The 23210-nt window shown below is 47.5% G+C and overlaps 1 protein-coding gene across 6 annotated transcripts in view; it reads left to right on the top strand.

Moving 5' to 3' along the window:
• Nucleotides 1–23210, top strand: part of EXD3 (exonuclease 3'-5' domain containing 3) — a 288298-nt gene that overhangs the window by 74493 nt on the left and 190595 nt on the right. For 3 of the 6 annotated variants that reach the window (XM_027703338.1, XM_027703339.1, XM_027703342.1), the window contains 3 exons: nucleotides 15248–15312; nucleotides 19720–19890; nucleotides 21130–21297. The exons of 1 other annotated variant lie outside the window; for it this stretch is intronic. In XM_027703338.1, coding sequence (XP_027559139.1) covers nucleotides 15248–15312; nucleotides 19720–19890; nucleotides 21130–21297 — 404 coding nt within the window. The remainder of the gene's footprint in view (nucleotides 1–15247; nucleotides 15313–19719; nucleotides 19891–21129; nucleotides 21298–23210) is intronic. 2 more of the 6 variants (XM_027703340.1, XM_027703341.1) reach the window with 2 other exon arrangements.

Below are 23210 nucleotides of genomic sequence, written 5' to 3'. Positions count from 1 at the left end.
ACAGAACAATGGCATTCAGCTAAACCCAGGAGTGTGTCTGGTCAACGCAGGCTCACAGCTCTTGAAAGTTGCTTAACACTTACCTTTCTTCTGGCTTCTTGATTTTTGTATCCACAAGGCAATGCCCGTGGCAGCCTGTCTGGTGCAGGTGCTGGAGGTTCAGTCTGCCCCTCTGCCCCCTCCACCCTCAGCTCAGCTCTGGTGGCTGTGGCAGAGCCCCTGTCCCTGCTGCCCCCCAGGGAGGTGCCTGTTTCACAGAGCTGTAGGCTTTGGCTCTGCATATCGCTCATTTAACCTCATTTAATTCTGGCTAATCTGAGGACATATCTCTTTTCATTTTCTGCTGGATGCACTTTGCACAGAGCCACACAGACACTGGGAGGGAGAAGTATTTGTCTAAATTGTTTGTTTTTTCTTGGGGAAAAAGAAATGAAGATTTATTATCGGTTTTCCCTCCCCAGGGCTCTACCTCAGCAATATCTTCTGCAGAGCCATGTTTCAGTTGCAGAAGTATGCAGGGAGCTATCAGCAATGCAGCATGACAAAAGTTCACACAGTTCAGAGCTCTCATAATTACAGAGGAGCTTTTCTTGGGATTTTTAAAATGTCCTAGACACAATTAAAGGAATTTCTCAGCAAGGAGAGTGCAAGCTGGGGACTCTCCGGCAGATGTAATCACTCAAGGAAAACTTTGTTTGGCTTGGCTGGGTCCTGCCTTCGTTCCATGCTCTTTCATCCCGCCACCAGGCTTTGTCTCTCAGTCTTTGCAGTGTCTGTCTGTCTTTTCCTCTTTCCATCTGCCTTGCATTCCGCTGCAGGCTGAATGGGACAGCCTTAACCTGGCTACTTCCAAGACAAACAGGGAGTCAGATGGAAAGAGGGGGGCTCTTGGCTGTCAGGAGGCTTCGCGGTCACTCACTTCCTAGAATTAAAGGCTGGGAGTTGATCTGTAAGCCAGCCAAGCCAGAGACAATGATTGGGTTCCCATTTTGTTCCTTTGATACTGCCTTAAATATGTGCACCAACTGGGAAAACAAAATTTACATGAAGTAAGTAGGAATGCACTTTCTCCTGCAGATTTGCTCTACCCTGTGTCTGCCAGGATGGATAACACAGGTAGCAAAGCTCACCTGTTGTTTCCCAGAGGGCTTTGGGAATCAGGCCTGTTCTTAGAGAACTGATTCCTACTTGTGATGGGATGTTTTTGGTAGCCCTGAGAAGAAGGGACTGGTGCAGCTGGAACCCCAGGGGATGAGAGGAGGCTGCATAAACTGTAGTGACTCAGGCACAGCTCATGGGGAGAGTCCCTGTGTCCCCTGACACCCAGAGGGCTTGTGCCTTCAGCTGGGCACTGGCTTTCCAGAGGTGCTGATGCCAGGCTGGAATTAATGAGAAGTGTTTGTTCAAACAGATGGATCCGTAGTGATGGGAAAATGAGGGAGGTCAGAATTGCTTCCTCAGGGATTCTGCTGGGAGACTTTGGGTGACTGCTCCACTTCCCTGCATGGAAGAAGTGCCTCATCTTCCTGCCCTGTAATGGAGAGCCTGAGGTGCCACTTTGAAAGGTCTTGGTGGCATTGTTGACTTGCAAGAAAATGTTGGAGTGGTCCCAGTGAGGACTGTACAGGGATTGCATTTGGGGGATCAGGACATCCTTGGCTGCGTGTAAGTCCCACAGGGAGATTTCAAAGATCTCCTTTTCAAACGTCTTTGAAATAAAGAAAGTGGCAGTGGAGGCAAGGAACCACTTGGAAAGGGCTTTAGGTAACTGCAGCTCCCTCACTCATAGAGAGGGTCAGGTTGTGTACGTGGCTGTGTGTTAAATGGGGTGATGTTTTTGTGTTGCCAGTGGAGCCAGTACAGCCTTCCTAATGGGTTTGCTTCAGTGCTCCCAGAGGTCCAAAGCCAGCTCCTTCCCTGCTGAACCAGCTGCGAGCTAGAGTGGCTCATCAAACAGCCTCGAGTTGTACCAGGGGAGGTTTAGATTGAATATTAGGGAAAATTTTTCACAGAAAGGGTTGTGAAGCACTGGAACAGGCTGCCCAGGGCAGTAGTGGAGTTACCATCCCTGGAAGCGTTCAAAAAACGTTTGGATTTGGCCCTTGGGGACATGGTTTAGTGGTGAATGTGGCTGATGGTGGACTTGATGATCTTAAAGGTCTTTTCCAACCTTAACGATTCCAAGATTCTCTGATTCTATGCAGTCTGTGCAGCTCCTGGCTGACAGATACTCCAGGTAGCACAAAGAATTGCTGAAGGTGGGCACTGCAGTCCACACATCTCTCAGTGTGTTCCCCTCTCGGACTGGGGCTGTGTGACAGTGCACAGGCACTTTGATCCTTAATCCCCTGCAGTACTTGGTGCTCTCCTTGGAGAGGTGTTCCCATACGCTTCCTCCTGCTCTGTTCCTTGCTACTCACTTGTTTAAACGATTACTGACTCCACATATTTATTATCCTTCACTTCAATATCTGATTGTGCTCATTTTTAAGACTTTTTGCATTCTTTTTTACACCATTACTATGTGTGCCCACATGGCTCTGTGATGGTTGAGGTCCTCCAAACCCCAGCATTGTTCCCAGCAGGTCTGTGGTGGCAGGTCCTGTGTCTGGCACAATTTGCCCTGTGAATGATGGGTGCACTGTGGTGAGTGGTCTGGGTCTTCTATGGGATATGATGACATGCAAAAGGCCTTAATGAATATTTTATTTTAAATTATATAAGCATTTTAAATAGGCCAAGTGATGAACAGATAAGTATGTGAAAGATGGCTCAGCTTCCCTGTTTCACAGTTGACAGCTAATTTTTGGATAATAATCAATATTTATCAGTATTGATTTTCCTGTGAGGCTGAAGACCAAGAAGACTTTAAGTCCAGTCCTTCGTAGTTCCCAAACAGGAATGAGCCCATGGGGAGCCAGGCTGAAACATGCTGTCCTTCTTCATATTCTGTTTAGTTCCATCTAAACCTGCTCTGAGTGGTTTATGTCGAATCACAGAACTCTTTAAGTTGGAAAAGCCCTCAAAGATCATTGAGTCCAACATTCTCCCAGCACTGCCAAGGCCACCACTAACCCATGTCCCCAGGTGCCACATGGCTTTTCAGTCCCTCCAGGGTCGGTGACTCCACTGTTTCCCTGGGCAGCCTGTGCCAGTGCCTGACCATTCTTTCAGTGAAGAAATTTTTCCTAATATCCAACCTAAATCTCCCTTGGTGCAACATATATATTCCAAATATCCCCTGAAACACAGAGGGATGCCCCACTTACAGCCTCTCACTTTTCCATTCCAGCTCTGTTGCTGAACACCTCACTCTTCCTGCCACCACAGCAAGGCAGCCTCTGGAATTAACTTGCTGAGCTGTACTTTTTTAGGTTTTTCTAATATACCTGTGTCTAAGTAAACCTTGTCCTTTCTCTCTGCTTGTGGGTGTTCTTCTCTTCTCCTAAATGAACAGGATACATTAAAGCCACTGTGACCCCAGGTCACCTCCAGTGTGTCCAGCCAGCTCCTGGATTAAGTGCCATGGCTTTGTCCTGCAGTTGGATGTTTCTGGGTGGGTGCACACGGGTGACAGGAGCAGGGGTGTGGAGGTGCCTTCCCCTCCTCCAGAACCACTCCTGGACAATGCTGTCATGCTTTTTGGACAGGGCCTGGTTTTCAGCTTTGAACCCCAGTGTGCTGCTGGGCTGTACCAGCTCGTGGTGATTAGTGGGCAGGTAATTAATGACCAGCAGTGACTGCAGCCCCACACTGTGCTGTGTGATTGGGGCACAGTGCAGGTTCTGTCACTGATGGAGTTGGGATGAGGAGTGGGGAGGTTCCCCCTCAGGCACTGGTGGACATTTAAAATGCTGCAAAGTGCCTGCAGGGGTTACTCAGGTTGGGTGAGAGGCCTGAGAATTGCCTGTGAGCTGGTGCTTGTGGCCACAGGCCACGTTCTAATGCAGCCTGGCCTCCCTGTGCAGCCGCAGGACCGTCACAGCCCCCGTTCTCTGGAGCCCACCCCACCAACGGGTCCTGGGCTGGGAGTGGCAGATACTGCCCAGGGAGCTGTTCCTGCGTTTTTGTTCAGCGATGGAACTCGGTACCACACACTGAAAAGACTTTCCATTGGTATTCAGGGCTCATATAACAGCTCCTCAGGGTTTCCTGCGGGTTCCAAGGGAAAGGATCTTTCCATGCATAATTTAATCACATTCAGCACGGCAGCAGTGGGATTTTTTTACCCAGAAAATCTATAACATCTCACTAGTGACCTCCTATACTCTCAGAACTCGCAGTGCGCTTGCTTATCTCGCCCTCTCAGATAAACACCTCTCAGCATCCTGTTTTTCTTTAGCCATACGAACAGGAAGAGAGCGATTGTTTGAGATGTGCGTCAGCCAGAGCGGGAACCAGGCAGCCCCTTACCCTCCCCATCGCCATGGAAACCACCAAATCGCTCCAAACACACTGGTGCTGAGCTGACAGGTATCCTGGCCTTTCCACTTAACCTCCCCACAGCTATAACTTAAATGTGCAGGACCTCTCAAAAATAGGGGGGTTTATTTTATGTAAGAGGGTGCAGCTATAAATTTTGGAAGTGAACAGCCACCGCTACTTTTATGTAAAGCAGCAGTGAGATCTTTTGTTTGGCTGTGTTTTTAGTGCTAGAAACTGGAAAAACTCCAAGGCAGCTCTGTGGTCAGTGGGAGCACCCTGTGAGGTACAGGGCAAGGTTTTACCTGAGCCCGTGTGTGATGCCTGTGCCATGTGCTGGAGGGAATGGTTTGGGCCAGCCGGCTCAGGGAAAAGCATTTGGCTGTTTTGCCATCACTTATGGGAGACCCAGAGAGCTTTGTGTGTACAGAGAGCAGATTCAGGATTTGAGGCACATTTGGGAGCAGTTCCTGGCACCTCAGGGTGGGATTTCCAAAAGCAGCAGCAGAGATATGGGTGAGGAACATGTTATTTGAAGATTCTTGCTTTTTTTGATAATGTTGAGTATCAGTGCTGGTCTAGTGGAAGGTGTCCCTGCCCATGGCAGGGGAGTTGGAATGAGATGGAAGGGCCCTTCCAGCAGTGATTCTACTGGAGGCAGAGTTTTAACCTCCACTCTGAGATGTCATTAGCTATTGGAAGAAGAAGGAATTCTTTTAACATAGGAATTTTACCATTATTTTCTTCAACATAAGCAAAGTAGCAATTTCCCTCTGCCTGTGAAGAGATGGACTCAGCCTGGACTGATGGGTCTTCTCCACTTTGTTTAGTTGAGTAAACATGTCACTGTGTCCCCAGGTGCCACATCTGCACATTTTTTGAACACTTCTAAGGATGGTGGCTTTGCCACTGCCCTGGGCAGGGTGAAGCTGCAGCACTTTTGGCTCTGTACAGAGCCTGGCCTCTGGTCTGCACTGATGGGGATCAGCACCATGACCACACACATCAGCCTCAGGAAGGACCTGTGGATGTAGAAGTGAGGAACTGGCATAAGAAAAGGTGCAAACATCATTTAAACAAGAATCAGATTATTGTTACTGATCTAAAAAGAAAGTTGGATGGCTTCAAAACATGTACTACAGCTTTTTAGAATTACCAGTTGAGTTTTTTTCATGTAAAACTACTAAGGAGAGACAGCTAAAGGTTGTTAGATTGAGAACTTGGGGATTTCCAGAGGTGTGTGGAGGGGAAAAACAGGTCTCCTTTTAGCTTTATGGTGGTACTCTGCATCTGATGCTTCTTTCCCATACTGCACTTCAGTCCACTGGGGCTGCTGCTGTTCCTGGCAGTCTCAGTCTCTTATGTAAGTAAGAAGTTCCCCCTTTTATCCTGGACAATATTGGCTTTCTTCCCCTTTGCAGGATTGGTAAACTTGAAAGAAGAAATGGTTAGTTGTCTGGAGTGATGTTTTAGATGTTGTTTTTAAACTCCTGAATTTCAGTTTCCATGGAAGTACCATTAGCTCAGTGTAGGGACATAGACTTGCACCCTGGCTGTGCCAGATCCTCCTGTTCTGGGCTGAGGAGGTTGGTAAGACAGTGGGATGTGAGGAATGGTTCATTCCACAGCACTGATTGTTGTCCTCCTTCTGGGAACGTGGTGACTTGCTCCTCACCCTTCCCTCAACACTGAGATAGTTTATGGGAACAGAAACCAATTCTCTTCATCACTGAAAAAATGCGTGGAGCTGGTGGCTAAAGGAGGTAAAAATAGCTTGGCTGACTTTTTGGAGGAAGAGGAATACTGTGTGATGAAACTGTGGGTTTTATTTAAACAGTTTTGAACACAAGAATCCAAGCCCTGGGTTGGGTAGGACAGAGATCATGGAGCTCAGGGCCTTCAGCTGGATGGAGGGAGAGGGTGTGAAATTGGAAAGGAATGAGGGACTGCAGTGCTGTCCTCCCCTCCGGTGTGTGCCCAGGCTGCCAGCAGCCCTGTGCCAGAGATCTTGGTGCTCAAGAGCCCTTGACACTGAGGTTAGAGCCCATGACAGATGAGGAAACCATTTGACAGTGTTGCCAACTCCTTGCAAAAGGTTTACAAAGCTTACATTTTTAGGCTTTTATGAAGTTGGATTTCATTAACTGCCTAGAAAGCAATTTCTTGGTGTTATTTTTGAATTGCCACTTATGTAAAAATAGCTGCACTTGTCCTTCTTGTCCGTCCAGGGCACATTGAAAGTGTCCCCAGATGACCTCTGTTTGTCTGAGGTGATGACACACATGGTGTTCAGAGTGACAGTGTTAGATGGGCTCCTTCAGTGCTGTGCAGTGACCCCCAGACTGCATCATCTCAGGCACTGCGAGGATGTCCCTGAGCTGGAGAGCTCTTTGGTGGGATTTCATTTTTATCTCTTCAATTGGCACCATCTCTGAAGGGCATCCTCTGCTCCTGTGCCATGTGTGGTGCCCAGGTGCTGTGAGGGAGGTGATTTTACCCCCCTGCTCTGCTCAGGAGATATTCCACCTGCAGAGCTGCCTCCAGCTCTGGGGTCCCAGCACAAGGACGTGGAACTGCTGGAGTGAGTCCAGAGGAGGCCACGGAGATGCTCCAAGGGCTGGAGCCCCTCTGCTCTGGAGCCAGGCTGGGAGAGCTGGGGGGGTTCACCTGGAGAAGAGAAGGATCCAGGGAGAGCTGAGAGCCCCTTCCAGGGCCTAAAGGGGCTCCAGGAGAGCTGGAGAGGGACTTGGGATGGAGGGACAGGACAAGGGGTAATGGCTTCCCACTGCCAGAGGGCAGGGATAGATGGGATATTGGGAAGGAATTGTTGGCTGTGAGGATGGGGAGGCCCTGGCCCAGGTTGCCCAGAGAAGCTGTGGCTGCCCCTGGATCCCTGGAAGTGTCCAAGGCCAGGTTGGACAGGACTTGGAGCAACCTGGGGTAGTGGAAGGTGTCCCTGCCCATAGGAGGAGGGTGAAATGAGATGATCTTTAAGCTCCCTTCCAAGCCAAACCAGTCTGGGATTCTGTGATGTTGTTGCTCAGGTTTCTGTATGTGCTGGGTGGGAGAAGATTGTGAGTGTCCTCAGGGCTGATGTGAGGTGGGGGAGGAAGGTCCTTGTTTGGAGCACTGGGATGGGGTTGCTCTGTGCCTGTCCTGCCCCACAGAGCCTGGGGAGCAGCTCTCCTGTCTCTTCATTGACAAAAAGCACTAAGAAAATCAGAGGGTAATGTTACTGGCTGTGGTGTTCAGCCAAGCGAGCCTTCTCTTTTAATGTGAGTGCATTCTGTTTGATCTGTGCTTTTTGGGGGGGAAATGATGAATTTTAGCCATTATAAAAACAAAAGCCATGGTTATTTGTAAGGATTGTTTTATAAAAAGCATATGTGTGCTGTATTATTCTTGTGCTTGAAGTGTGGGGATTGTTTTCAGTTGGGAGGCTGCAGTAGAAGAATGTGAACTTCTGACTCACTGAGAAATCGAGCGTGCGTGAGCCAAATGCTGAGGGTTCCTATTATGTTTTCATAACTCAGATTTCTCAGAATGGAAGGGATCTCTCGTGCCCTTAGTTACAGAATGACTTTTGCTGCCATTGAGAAAGGCTGGATTCTTTTTCTAGAAAAACTTGTCTTGCTTTCAATACACTGTTGCTCTGCCCACTGTCCTTCATTTCCCTTTCTCCTCTCCAGCAGTTTCTCAGTGTTCTGCCTGTGCAGCTCATTCTCCACCATATTTCTGTTTGAGCTCCTAATTCTGACTTTTCAGTAACAATGTGGTCAGCAGCATAGACCAAGGTATGGCTTAACAGAGTGATCCCAGGAAAGCCTAGGCTCACTAATGGCACCTGAGGAATTCTGGCTTTTCTCTGGAAGAACCAAATGAGAAACATGAAATAAGCATTGCTTGCAGGGCCAACTGCAGCCCTAACCATTCTGAGATTCTATGCTTTGTGATAAGCTTTTGCAAGGATATTAGAGAACATACAATTGGTTGGACTAATTCTATGATATATAATTGCTTCCTTAATAGAGTACATCCAAACCAGAGACTCAGCTGAGGAATTGCTGGACTGTACCTTGCTGTCCTACGTGGAAGGTGCATCATTGAATTAGAAGTTTCTGTTAAATCTGGTCTGTCTGAAAGATGGTGAAAAACCCTCAGAAGATAAGCTTCTAGATATTGATCTCCCCCTAAAGTGAAGCAAAATATTTCCTGCTCAGTGAAACAACTGTCTCAGTTGGATTGGAATGAAGCTTTGCCTCTGCTTTCAATCCAGACACAGAACTGGGCTGGGGGAATCACTTCGGGCTGACCTGACTTTTCCATCTGGCCTATGAACAAAACAAAAACTGGTTCTCCAGTTCCCAGTGGTGTCTGGACCAGCTCATGGCAGTGCATTAGGTGATGTGAGCCCCTTTATTTCAGTACCAATTCCAACTGTGGGGAATTTTGTCTGTTGTAGAGAGGCTGCAAGGGTGTCCAGGTCTCTCTTGGCAAGCAGGAGTCAATGACTGTCATGTAAAGAGCATCTCAGGGCTGGGAGAAACCTGTCAGAGCAAGCTGATGAATGCAGAAATAAGGAACCATTCATCTTGAAGGAGGTTTCTGGTGACTGAGAACTAGCTGATGTTCATAGTCAGGTGATAACAAGTGATGAACTTAATGCATTAGGGGATATTTTTCCCCTCCTGTCTGATGCAGATCCTCCCACTGGCTGCGTTAGTGCAGAAGGGGAATCCAAATGTGTGAATGAAGGGCTGGAGGAACGAGTTGCTGAACCTAAACTCACAGACCTCCCAAAAGGCTCTATCTTTAATGTTAAAATTACAGGGGAGGTGTGTGGTGTGAGCACTTTAAGAGTGTGGTAGCTGGTGTGGTTCCTCCCCTTCCGAGATGTGAAGGGCTCGGTGTGGTGGAGTTCAAAGCTCTGCCGATGAGAACGCGGCAGCTGAAACTGGAACTGGAGCCAAGGCTGGAGTGAGCCAGACATGCATAGAGAAGGACTCTCCCCGCCTTCTTGCTTCATTTCCTTGCTGTGTGAATGAAGCTAAACCCACAGTTAGATGTTCTAAAGCATATTCGCCTTTTGTGGGAGGCAGTGAAGGAATGGGATGGAAGTTGATGGGATGGTGAGGGAGTTTTGGAGCTCTGGAAATGCTGCTGAAGCAGAGCGATGCATTGTTTCTGAAATAAAACAGTTTTGTGACATCCGATCCTCCTGTAAATTTGGCACTGGAGGATTCAGTGGTGGGTGTAATTAGCACTGAAATGGATCAGGCTCTCCTGGCAGATCCTCTGCCCCTGCAGACACTGCTACCTGAGCCATTGTCCTGCAGGGAATACCTCTGGGAGCTTTTATCCTTAGTGGGAGACTCATCACTGCAGTCAGTGGAGATTGGGATGAATCACCGAGTGATTACTCCTTAACCAAAGTGTTCTTTGGAGTAAAGTTCCTGGAAATAGTTATTCCTGGAAATAACTATTTTCCCTAAGAAACAGATTCTGCCATGAGAAGGTATTGAAGAGCCTTTGCCCCCCTTGGTGCAGGTGCATCTGAAATAGGACTGGACACTTGTGAGGGAAAATCCTCCCCATCTCCAAGACAGTGCTGGTTTACATTCAAAAGTAACATGCGGGGGTGGAGAAAGGTGCCTTGGAAATTGTTCCTGGTCATGGTGTTACTGGAATGTGAGTGATATCCCGGAAAAAAAAAAATCAACCTCCCTTCGGACAGCAGCCAGCAATTTAATTGGGAATGAGAAGGTGTCCAGGAGCCATCGACTCCCTCAGTGTGTGTGAACTGACAGGTCTGAGCAGAACTTCCTACAGCCCCTTCCAGTGCCTGAAGGGGCTCCAAGAGAGCTGGAGAGGGACTGGGGACAAGGGCCTAGAGGGACAGGACAAGGGGGAATGGCTTCCCACTGCCAGAGGGCAGCATTAGATGGCTGAACATGAGCTGGCTGAAGGACTCTGCTCACCCACACTCTCAGCTCATGCATTGCCTGTACACTGATATGTTGGAGTTTTTTAAGTCCAAACAGTCCAGCTCCCCTTGGTGAGGGGGACACAGAAACGTCTCAGATTTTTGTTTTCCTTTCTGAAAAATATCTCAGATATATCAGAGATGAACAGGAGTTTTCACAGAGAACATATCTCAGGGAGTTATTGGGGCAGAGGGCATACAAGACAATAAGTAATAGTAAAAATTCACTGATTGTTTACTGGGTGGGTTGGATTTGTTGGATATTCCATTAAACATTTATTAAAATCCCACTAAGTTGCAGGGCAGAGGTGTAATCTGGCTGCCTAAAGAAAACATAATCATTGTAGGGGCAGCTCCAATCTGTGCTCCCTGTGAGCAGGGACAGCACCCAGGGAAGGGCTGGAGCTGTGTCAGGGCAGGGTCAGGTTGGATCTCAGGGAAAGGTTCTTCCCCCAGAGGGTGGTTGGGCACTGCCCAGGCTTCCCAGGGCAGTGGGCACAGCACCAAGGCTGCCAGAGCTCCAGGAGGGTTTGGACAACGCTCTGAGGGACAGAGTGGGATTGTTGGGGTGTCTGTGCAGGGCTGGGGCTTGGACTGGATGGTCCTTGAGGGTCCCTTCCAACCCAGAAGATTCTATGATTCCATGATTCTGTGATTCTGTAATTAGCTTATTGTTCTTGACCTTTCCTGTCCATGACTTCCAGCTGTAAGCGACAGTTTGGGGGCTGTGATCCTGCATTTCAGTCACTTGAGCCTTCTTTTTGGGGTAGTTGCTTTTGTTTTCATTCTGTATCTTTTCTTTTGCTGACCGTGATTCTTCCAGATCTCAACATCTGGGGGCATTTAATGGCTTTGGACACAAAGAGAAAGTCTCAGGAGGTTTTTTCCTTGGGAAGTTCCTCCTCTGGGGTTGGATGCCTCACTTGCCTCAGGCGAGAGACACGAGGAGCCTCAGTCAGAACAGGGGGTTCTCTTGCCAGGACGTTTCAGCAGCACTGGTGGTAAAGCAGCAGAATTTTGCAAGGATGCCCTGCAAACCTCACCAGCAAACCCAGTGCTACCTCACCAGCCCGTGAGCACCGCTTTTGTTGTGATCACAGCAGGGTCTGGGTGATGGATGCACAAAGGAAAAGGAGAGAATGAACAGAAAGTACTTTATGGCTTTCCTCAAAGGCACTTTTCTAACTCAGAAATATAAGCCTTGTGGTTTATATGGTTTTGAAATGTAACCACAGATCTTGAGAACTGGAAGACATTTGATTTACCAGCTCCTCCAGTTTTGGTACCAGATTCAGGGCAGAGCTCATTTATTTTCAGAATGAAAAATGTTGAGAGGAAATATATTAATGTCAAAATGTTTAAAACAGGAACATGCTATTAGGAGAAACTCTCAGAGGAAGAACTCAAAGTTATTTGTGTCTTGATGGAGTGGGCACAGATGTGTCTTTTTGAGATCTCCACCAGCGTTCTTTAACCTTGTTTTGGTGAGGCTTTGCCAGGTGTTTTATGGTCTGCAACCCCCTTTTTTGGAGCTGTGAAGGGAAGGATCAGTGTCAGACTGAGCACTCTCTCTGGAGCTTGGTCTGGGAACGGGGTTGGGCTCAGTTGCCTCGGACACGTCTCGGCTGCTGCAGTGGTGGACCCGGCCAGCCCTGCTGCCCACAGCTGGAGCAGGGACAGCTCAGCTCTCGGACTTGCCACATTGGGGTTTTTTGCTGGTTTACATCCGTGTTTTGTTTATTTTGCTCATTGACTGTCCCTTGCTAATAGCTGGATATCTCTTCAGGATGTAGGAATCTCTGCAGGATTTAACTTCTCTTCAGCAGTGGCTACTCTGGCTGTTCTTGGTGGGACATATGAAGGTGTTTTTCTGGCCATGCCCCATCCTTGCCTTGTTGTTGTCCTGAGCCAAGCCCAGGTGCACTTGTGGTTCAGTTCTGACTGCTTGGTTTTCAGTCACTTTGCTTTATTCCTCCTTCTCTTGTATTTCTTCCTCACTCCCTTGTGTGTGGAGCAGTTGTCTGCTCTCCAGATTTGTCTGGAAGGCTTATGAAATTCCCTGTAAGGTCCTGTTGTTTTTCCTTGGATATCCTGGCATTAGTTTACTGCTGCTTCCTTCTGCGATGTGGATGAGCAGGAACCTGTCTGGTATTCCAGTGGGAATATAGCAGTAGTTATTAATTCTTCATCAATGCCAAAGACACTAATTTTTCATTTATGGGTGGCAGGAGAACCATGAGGAGGCCAGTCCTCCAAAGAGGTCCTGCAGGACACAGAACAGATGAATTGTTCACTTCTTTCAGGAGACAAAATTATATGAACCTTCGCATTTCCATCTTCTGTCTCAGCTGGAGAGTAACTGGACACAATAGCTCAAAATCCAGCATGAACTGCAGCATCCCTCCTCTCTGGTGGGATGAGACAAGGGCATGAGATGTGGGGTGAGATGTGGCTTTACTGTCCTGTTCATGTTTGGCACCGGGAGCTACTGCATGTGGGTTATTTTGTTATGTTTAGCCTCTGACTATATTTCATCCTTAGATCCTTACAAGCCTTACCAGGTAAGGAAAGGAGCAGCCCTGTTTGGACACCAACGGGTGATTTCTCAGAGTTTCTCTCGTTCAACTCCTGCCCTCTGGCAGGGGGAAGCCATTCCCCCTTGTCCTGTCTCTCCATCCCCTGTCCCAAGTCCCTCTCCAGCTCTCCTGGAGCCCCTTTAGGCTCTCCTTGGAGCCTTCTCTTCTCCAAATGAACTCCCCCAGCTCTCCCAACCTGGCTCCAGAGCAGAGGGGCTCCAGCCCTTGAAGCATCTCCGGAGCCTCCTCTGGACTTCTCCAACAGGTCCATGTCCTTCCTGTGCTGAGCACCCTGGAGCTGCACAGTGCTCCAGGTGGGGTCTGTGGGAATAACTGAGTTCTGGGTGCGTTCAGTGCCAGGGTCTGGGGAGGGGAAGGTGCCCCATGTACCTGTGCCTGCTCAGGGCCGTGTTGGCACCACACTGAGCTGGTTAAAATTGACTGGAGAGATGTTTCCATCGGTCTGTGTGTCTCAAACCAGTGAGTTCGGGTTTCAGTTGCAGGGAGGTAAGGCAGGAAAAAGTCAGTAAGAAAAGGGCTGGGTTTGTTGATTGAGGTTTAGAAAGCTTTTTAACAAGTTGAATTATTGGCTGTATCTGAAGCGAAACACTGCTCTCCTTAACTGCTCTCATTTCCTGTATCATTCCAGCTTGTTCCCTGCATTAATTACAGCTCAGATTTACAGTGTATTTGGTTACACACTGCGTTGCATTCTAGTTTTTTTTTCCTGTGTGTGTATAAATTTCTTTGGGAGTTAGGCCAAAAGGAGAGTGTGCAGATATGCACACACACATGGGTTGAATTTGACAGTAATTTGCTAATTTAGTGGGGAGTAGGGATCTGGCTTTTCTTCTGTTCTGGTGTAAAAAGAGCCTTTTCTTTTTCCAGAGGAGGAGCAGTAGCTGAGAACTGCCAGTGTTTGGAGAGTTCAACATTTCAGAACAACCAGAGATGAGAGAAAATATTATCTTATGAATTGTAAATGTGGCATTTTTAATTTGGCTGGTGTTTCCCAGAGGTTAGTGGATAATGGGAATATTATCATGCTCTTGGCTCGACCAGTAATCAGCTTGCTACTTCAAATATTTTATAAATGCAGTGCCTCAGAGTTCAGTTGGATGAGGTAGAGCATTTCACAGCTGAGGAAGTTTTTTGTGACCTGAAATATGAAGTGTGATGGGATACTGAGCATGAAATCTGGCATTTGGAAATGAGCTCTTTAGGAATTGTAAAACACAAAAGGTGATTGAAAGAATGCTTCCTTTTCAGTTTAACATTTTCTTTTGGCTGTAGGAAAACATAAGAGGAGGTGCACGAGAAGGAGTGGTTTTGGAGAGCTCATTCAGATTTCTAAATTCATTCTTCACATTTAAACTGTTCATGCTGTAGACGATTTTCATTCAGAATATTCTGAGTCATGGTTTCATAAGTAAATGATTGTGCATTAAATAGAATCAAATATCAAACATGTTACTGCTTTTAAAATGAGTTATTCCTAAAAAATTGGTTCAGAAATACTGGCATGATGAGTAACAGTATGATGAATGATAATAGACACAAAAGAACAACTGACTTCAAGTTCTACAATAACTAGGTGAAAAGTAAGAGGAAAATTCCAAATAACCTTCTTTTGAAATATTGGATCCCTCTTTGTTTAGCATTGCCACTAATCACAGCAGCATTTTATCTCCCTCTTCCTCAGACACCCCTTTGCCCGGATCCCTCAGCCCGTGTCCAGTCCAGCCTGTCAAGGACAGGCTCTGCCCTGCAGCACCCGGGGCTGAGCTGCTCCCAAATTCACCCGCTCCCTCCTCCACCCCCAGCTTGCCATGAGGTTACACTTCAGAGCCATTCCTTAAAAATCTGTGTGCTGATCACCCTTCCCGACCTGTGCAAGGTGTTCTCTCTTCCAGGACCGTTTTGTTTCGTGTGAAAGGGGGGTGGGGGTGGACGGGGTGAGGAGCAGCAGCAGGACTGAGCTGTGATGCACCAGCACAGCTCTGCAGTGTTGGGGCCGGGGGTGCTGAGTTAAAGCCGTGCCTGGGTGATGGCTGTGAGTCGGCTGGGGTTTGGAGTGCAGGGGTTTAGCACTCTAATCCTGACTGGCAGTTGGAAGGTTGGTGGTTTCCAACACAGTGCACGGAGTAGCTGATTCCTCTCGGGTGAAACAATGCCCCAGTGTGTCTGGGCTGCCTCCACAGAGCCAATAAATCTGTTTTGTTTTGTTTTTCTCCCTCCTTTTCTCTCTCTCTTCCCCCTCCTGCAGGCCAGGACCCACTCCTATTGCTGAAAACCCTTCAGCTTCTCTGGACAAAGCAAGAGCTGAGGAAGGTAAGGCTGAGCCCCCTCGGTGACATGCAGAGCATGTCCAGGCACAGGTCAGACCTGCAATCCTTCACTGCTCTTTCATTCCAGCACACAGGGGAAGAGCCTGTGCATTTGCAGCTACAAGTGAAAAGAAAAGGTACTCTGTGTGATGTGGAGCAGCTCAGGGGCTCCTGTAAAAGAGCTGGAGTTTACAGGGCTGAGTTACAGAGGGAAAAAAATCAAAGTTGCTTTTGTTTTGTTTTAAACACTTTTTTGTCCATTAAATGGAGGATCTTTGGGGAGGGGGAAGAATACTTCTAGTAGCTGAAAAAAATGAGGGTTGAAGTCGGTAGAGAAGTGCTCTTTGCCAAGTGGAATGATATCAAAGCTTTCCTATTCAAAGTATTTTTTTTCCTGATTTGGTTTGTCTTTGCCTTTTAGAGTGGTGAATTTACACTGCTTGGCTAAAATTAGTGCTGTATTTTTATACAGCAACCTAGGGAGTAAAATATGTTTCATCTAAATCTTGGAGCTTGAAAACTAACAAAACCAGTAGATGAATTGGCTGAGTGGTGGGTTTGCCATGTTTAACTCTCCACTGTTCAGGCAGGTTCACAGCTGAGATGGTTTCTTTTCTAAAAGACCCAGGACCCTGCATCTCCCCACATAACCACATGGAATGTGTCCTGTGTGGAATGGCCAGCACGGCTGAGGACCTGGTGTACGTGCTCCATCCTGGGTGTCTGGAGTGTTTAGTCATTGTCCTTGTCTGCTGCACTTAGACTTTCCATTACTGGTAGTCTGTGGTTCCCAGCTGGAATTATTAAACTGGAAACCCAGTGTGAGAGGTGCCTTTCCAAATGGTCACTCACCAAGGGAGATTTGAGCTCAGCAACTCTAAAGCCTTGAGCTTTCCATCAACTTTTGTTACAGTTGGAGGAAAAAAAATATTATCCTTTAGGTCTTGAGGGCAGTTAATCCCACAAAACAACAGTAGGAAAGGGTAATCATCAAAATTCTTTGCACTGGATACCCTGGGATCTGTGTGTGGATTGGGAAGAAAAATACTCTGGAAATGACAAAGCCTCCCATGGACGTGTCGTTGGCCAGAAGGCACCAGAGCATTCCTGCAGGAGATGGAAAAGCTGGAGGATCCCCAGGACTCACACTTGCAGCTCCATGTGTTCAGTTGATTTGTATCTGTAATGGTCACAGAGTGACAGAATCACACACTGGTTTGGGCAGGGACACCTTCCACTAGCCCAGGTTGCCCCAAGCCCTGTCCATCCTGGCTTTGGGCACTTCCAGGGATGGGGCAGCCACAGCTTCTCTGGGCAACCTGGGCCAGGGCCTCACCACCCTTGCAGCCAAGAATTCCTTCCCAATATCCCATCTAACCCTGCCCCCTGGCAGTGGGAAGCCATTCCCTCTTGTCCTGGCCTTCCATCCCTTGTCCCATGTCCCTCTCCAGCTCTCTTGGAGCCCCTTTAGGCCCTGGAAGGGGCTCTCAGGTCTCCCTGGATCCTTCTCTTCTCCAGGTGAACCCCCCCAGCTCTCCCAGCCTGACTCTGGAGCAGAGGGGCTCCAGCCCCGTGACCAACTTAGTGGCCTCCTCTAGATTCATTCCAACAGGTCCATGTCTTTCTTGTGTTGGTCATTCCAGTGGGATGCAGCACTGCAGGGCATGCAGGCTGCAGCTCCCCAGTGGGGTTTCAGGTCCCCCTGGTCCCACCCTCCAGGCAGTGCTGTGGGGGTGCTGGCACAGGCAGGAGTGTGTTTCTCCACCTGGAGGGTGCATTTCTGACCCCCAATGAACCCTTTTCGGAGTGATGAGGAGGCCTGTGGTGGGAGCAGCTGGTGAGGGAAGCTCGGCAGGAATGTCCCAGTGGGTTCTGACATGTGCTGGTCACGCTGTGACTGAGATGGGCTGATCCCTGCCTAGGGCCATGCACCCACAGCAAGTGTAGACTCTTGAGGGCCAGGGCTGCCCTGCCCTCTCTGTGCAGCTCAGGAGTGTTGTGCTTCTGCTGCCACCCCAATGTCCAGCCCAAATAACTGAGGGAAGTTGGTTTAAATACAGCTCAGTCTGCTCCACTGCCAGGAAAATGGCAGGAGCTTCTTTACCTCTTGTTGTGTGTGCCTGTAAGTGAATATTGTCTGTGAACTTGGGAGAATCAGCCCTTGGTCTCATATCAGTGACCATGGGCAGGAGAGTGTCTGCCGTGGCATGACCTCAGTTCTGGAACATGGGTATAAGAAGTGGTCATTTCCTACATAGGAAAGATGGTTCTGGAATAACCAGGAAGCATCAACAGACTGCCTGGAGCTGTGTGACTGGAAATAAGGGACCAAAGCTGAATGAAGAAGTGTGTAGTTTGAGCATCAGCAACATTTTCCTATTCCCATGATCTGTCAGGCTGTAGAAATCCCCCAAGGAGCATTCCCTGCCATGGGAATCAATTGAAATGGAAATGGCAGTTATGTCTGAGAGGAATCCTTCTCTGGCAGAGGGATGAGCCAGGGAGCACAGCACTCTTTCCTCTCTGATTTAGGTGTCTCATGCCCTTTCTGGTTTTGCTTTTCCCCCTCAGACTACACACCTCATGGCTGAAGGCTTCAGCTTGCTCCGAGGGCTGCAGGGAGGCTTTTTCCCAGCTTGGCCTGGCCTGGCTGGTACCAAGGCCAGACTCAGTCCAGATGAGCACAGTTCATGCTGCTGGCAGTGGGGTCAGTGCTGGCAGCTGCTCTGCCCATGCCAGTAGGACCTGGTGTCTGCTGGAACCCAGCCCACCAAAGCCCAGGCTCGGACTCCAGCCCAAGGAGTAGTTGAGCAGTGTGGTGGAAGCTCTGAATGTGCTGAAGTGGGGCTTTGGGGGGGGGAAAAGCCATTTCTAAGCAGTGCAATTGAGTTGGCAAGTTGCTTTGTTTTCCTTTGGCTGTTGTATTGGATGTTTGTGGTTGGATAAGAGCTCGGCTTTGCCTTCTGCTGCATCTCCCAGTGAAGTTGAAGCAAACTCTTGCCACAGGGAAAATTACTTACAGGGAGAAATCTCTTATCTGAAGTCACATCTTTGTTAGTCATCAGCTTTTTCATGCTGCCTTTGATAGTCTAGTGAGAAAGAAACAGTTTCTGTCGTAAACGATAGGTTCTGTGGTTTTTCCAGACATGAAAGACACTCTGGAAAATGACTGTCTTCCAGTAAATATTGTCGATGAATAAAAAAGAACAAATTCATTGGCAGATTTTCTGTAGATTTTCTTTTGTTTTCCATGTCGTTCTTCAAACTTTATGTTGTTTCCATTGGAAGCTCCGACTGGGGCCATGATATACAGTAAATTACAAGTGCTGGCTGCAGCAGGAATGAGCATCTTTTGGATTTGGCTTTTTAGACAGAAAAGAAAGAGAGCAGCTGCTCTCAGTGATTTCTTGTTTTCTGTCTCTGCCTTTGCCCTGCTCCACGCTGGTGCACGTACCATGCAGTGAGAGGTCCTGTGTGGGTACTGAGGATGCCACTTCCTCACCCTGCCAACCCTCCCAGCTCCTTGGAAACTACTTCTAATGTAAACATTATAGAGATATTGCTCAGTACTGCTAATTTATCTCTTCTACCAGATGGGTAGTAAGTAGCCTATTAACATTCACAAAGTGAGGGTCCAATTCCTTCACATTTCTAAACACATCACCCTGGGATTCCTAAGATTTATGGCATGGAGTTTTCCCATGTTCCAAGCCCCTTTGCAGGGCCTTTAGGCTCTCGGAGGTGTGTGATTCCTCACATGCAGGGGCTGTAGGTGGTCAGCAGAGAATACCCTGCTCAGGGAGGTTTGGGGGCAGGAGCACAGATTTGGAGAATGGCAATCTGACAGAGTTTGAACTCAGATATTTCATTCCTTTTGACCCTCTGTGCAAAATCCAAACTATTTTGAGACTCCCAAATATTCCAATTACGGTGAGGAGCCATTGTGGCTGAAGTGGGGATAAGGTCAAATGTACAAGTTTGTGGTGCAGGAATGAAGAGGTTCATATGCTGTGCTCGTGTAGGTCTGTTAGAAGATGAGCAGGTTTTTGAACCCAATTCTCTACCTTCGGTATTGCCATTTTCCTAATAACACCCCTCTCTCCAGCTCTCTTCTTTTCTCCCCCTCCCCCAAATCCCAAGCCCCTTTGTCTGCCCCACAGAACAACTTCTCTGTCTTTATGGGATAATTAGTGTGGACAATTGCTGCTTTTCCCATTGGGTTTGAGGTGCAGTGAGCCATGAAGGAATCTGTAATGACATGAAAAGTCACTGGAGGCGCGGATGGTGGCTGAATAGCAACAGTTACCTCTCTGAATAGATTAAATTTAAAAAAATAAAGCTTTGTGTTCAGCTGGGGGAAGGGAGGATTCACTAATCTTTTTGTACGTGACAATGTGGTTTTGTATCTCAGCAGCTCAAGGAAGAAATCAGGCGGGGCTTTGCCGGACTGGAGGACCCTTTGGCAGGACTCCTGACCATGCTGGAGAACAGCAGTGATTGGAAGGGGAAAGGGCATTCCCTGGGGTATTACATCACCACGGAGCTGCAGCTTTGGATAAAAGAGCATCCTGCTGTTCCACAGGTTAGAAGAGAGTTGGGAGAGAGGGGAGAGCGACTGATTTTAATGTGCCTCAAGTATCTCCACTTTCACTTTATTCCATAGTCCAGCATCTTCTCTGTAGCCTTATACACAGTGTGACAAGGTGTGAAACTCTTACTGAGATGTTGTTGTCTGTGGCATGCTGGTCTGAAAATGAAATCATTGGAAGCTGTGATGCCAGAGCTCTGTTTCCCTTCCCAAGTTGGGCTTTCCATCTCTCCAGATCAAACCACTTTGATGGAGCGTTGATCTTGCAGCCTTTCCAGGCTGGAGGCTCTCCCACTGGAACTCACATCCCTGCTGTCAGGATAAACCCAGTTGCAGTAATCTGCTCTGTGTGTTCTTCCAGCTCTGCAAATAGAAGCCAGTTACTGTAGGATTGCTTAACTCCTGCCATATGGTGGGAATGCAGAAAATGGGAACAGTCTGCCTTTTCAGCAGCCGAATGATTAGTTCTGTAATGTTGGGTCATCAGATTATACTTCCTAATGTTTACCATTCCTTCTGCCTTTACATGTTCTGACCTATACGGAAAAGAGATTTTCTCTTTTCTATAAGCTTTTGGCTCTGAACTGCAGGATACTTTTATATTTGTGTTGCTTCCTTTCACATTTTTCCAAATGGCTCTGGTTAGATGTTGAGCTCTGCCATTACAGGATCTACAAAACGCAGCAAAGTGCTACTGCCACTGAAATTCCTGTGTCACGAGTGTGGGAAGTTGTTGTGTCATGAATGATCATGTGGAAAACACAAGGATTAATACCTGTGTCTGTGCATCTTTTGACGGTGCTTTTGCTTTTCCTGCCCTTCTTGCACCCAGGAGCAAGCCTGGGAGTGAAATGGAATTCTTATGCCTGACAGGTGAGATCTCCCTGGAGGGGAGTTTCTGGATTCAAAGATTTTCTGCTGAGAACTAGAGAGGAGAATTTCTGAAGAGCTGTGCTAGTTCAGAGGGCATTTTTCCAGTTTCAGATTTTGCTTTTGCACATATCCCTTCTCCAGAATTATCCCGCAAACTCTTCATGTTTTTGAATTGGATGCTGTGAAAATAACGTGTATCATATTGTTCTGATTTGTGCTTGCAGACTCCGTGGGGAAATTGGAGAATCCCTTCCAAAGGAATTGGCTTGTTCTGTTTAAACAAGCTGCATTTCCCACTGCTGTTGAATCGCAGCCATCTTTACTAAACCCGGGTTTGATTTTTGTTTTGGTTTTTTCAAGTCTGGCATCCAGCTGAAGAAGCTGCAGGCCCGTGTGCTCAGAATCCTCTCCCAGTGCCCAGCTAATCTGCTTGACCCCCTGATCAGCATTTACCAGCTCCACACAGCAGACCGGAACTATTTGCTTGAACATGTCAGTCATCTTTATCTCAAGGGCGATTACAAAGAGGTGGGTCATGTCTTTCAAATAAATTTACCTTCCCAGCTCTCTGTGAATGTCTGTGTCCTTTTTTTTGGATGCATTTCAATGTGAATTCCGTTTCATCCCAGCAGCTGCACGCTGTGAATGCTGCAGCTTAGCAGGCTCTTCCCCTGTACAGGAGCTATGTCCAGCCTCAGCTTTTCTGCTGGCTGAGTACAGAATGCCAGGGAATCCTCCCTCCCCTCCTTCTCTGACCTTTGAAAGTAGTAGGTTAATAGGGTTTAATTTAGAGAATTTAAGGGGATGGTTGTGTTCTTTTTTGTTTTCCTTGTCCATAGCAAGAAAAGAAGGGATTTTAGTAGCCAGTCATAGACCTGCTGTGCTATCTCCAGCCTGCCTGCAGCCTGAGGGCTTGGAAAACTCAGTGATTGCCCCAACCTCAGTTCTCAGCTGGAGGAGTTTTAAAGCCTCTTTACCAGTGAGGCTCATATTCAAACTGTGTAACTACTCCTGCATTTGAGTCTGGTGCCTGATCCAGGCAGGAGTTCCCTGCACCCAGCAGCCTGTGTGTTTTACCCTGGGGTTACAGCACTGCAGCATCTCTGGCATCACGGACATGCCTTGGGAGTTCTCATGAGCAAACTACAATAGTGCCAGTGCTTTAGATGAGATATTAGGGAGGAATTCTCCCCTGTGAGGGTGGTGAGGCCCTGGCACAGGTTGCCCAGAGCAGCTGTGGCTGCCCCATCCCTGGAAGTGTCCAAGGCCAGGTTGGATGGGGCTTGGAGCAACCTGGGCTAGTGGAAGGTGTCCCTGTCCATGGCAGGGGGTGGAATTGGGTGGTCTTGAAGCACCCTCCCAACCATTCTATGATCTTTCTGTTTTAAAGACAAAAACTATAGGTTTCTTTTTCTCCCAGGAAGGTGATTCACTTGGATAGTGTAGGACAGCTTGATCTTGTTTAGCAAAAGGAAAATCTCAAGTAGCAGTATGAAAAATCCTGTTCTTCTGTAAAGCTGAATTCCCAAGTGAGATCCTGGAATTCCATTCATGTTGATTTCTTCGAATACTGAAACAAAGATATTTTGTATCGTATTCAAAATTCCCAGGTAGCTGCTGGAGACTCATTCTTTTGCTCAGAAAGTTTTTGAATGTGTTTGACAGTTGTAACAAAATTGTCCTATTTGACTATATTCAAGTGGGATTTTTAAGTTCATGGCTCCAAAGATATTTGTTGTTTTCATGAGAAACACAGTTCTTTCTAGATCTGGTTTTGGAAAGCTGTAAATTTTTTTGTGGAATTGTTTTTCTGTTCTTTCTTCCTCAGCAGAGCTCATTTACTGCTCATTCCCAGTGTGAAGAACAGGAAACCTCAACAGCTTCTCACTCTCAGCCATAACTTTCTTCTAGTTTTGTTTTGTTACCAGACGGATGAATAGAAATATCTTCAAAAATAACAGGAAATCTTCTACTGCCCTTGGGGACTGAACATACCTCAGTTCACAGCAAATAACCCCAAACAACCTGGAGCTCAGGCTCTGAGCACTGCAGTGGGCTGAGGGTGTCTGTCCATCCTGCTCTTCCCCATCTCTCAGCTGGAGCAGTGAAGCAGATTCACATGTAGGATTTTTGGCTCTTCGGTTTCTCACCTGAAAGGACAGAAACCTATGCAAATACTGGCTGCCATTATTTATTTTCTTGCTGTGTTTGCAATAAGACACTTGGTGTTTTACAGTTCAGTACTTAAAGGGGCTTATAAAAAAGAGTAAGAGAGACCTTTACAAGGGGCAATGTTTTAAACTAAAACAGGAGAAATTTAAATTAGTTGTTAGGAGGAAATTCCCCCCTGTGAGGGTGGTGAGGCCCTGGCACAGGTTGCCCAGAGAAGCTGTGGCATCCCTGGAAGTGTTCCAGGCCAGGTTGGACAGGGCTTGGAGCAA

The sequence above is a fragment of the Neopelma chrysocephalum genome, unplaced genomic scaffold (genome assembly GCF_003984885.1).
Source record: "Neopelma chrysocephalum unplaced genomic scaffold, ASM398488v2 Primary Assembly neopelma1_226, whole genome shotgun sequence".
NCBI classification, from domain to species: Eukaryota; Metazoa; Chordata; class Aves; order Passeriformes; family Pipridae; genus Neopelma; species Neopelma chrysocephalum.
Note: the sequence above shows the minus strand (reverse complement) of the source record. Positions and strands in the feature narration are given on the sequence as shown.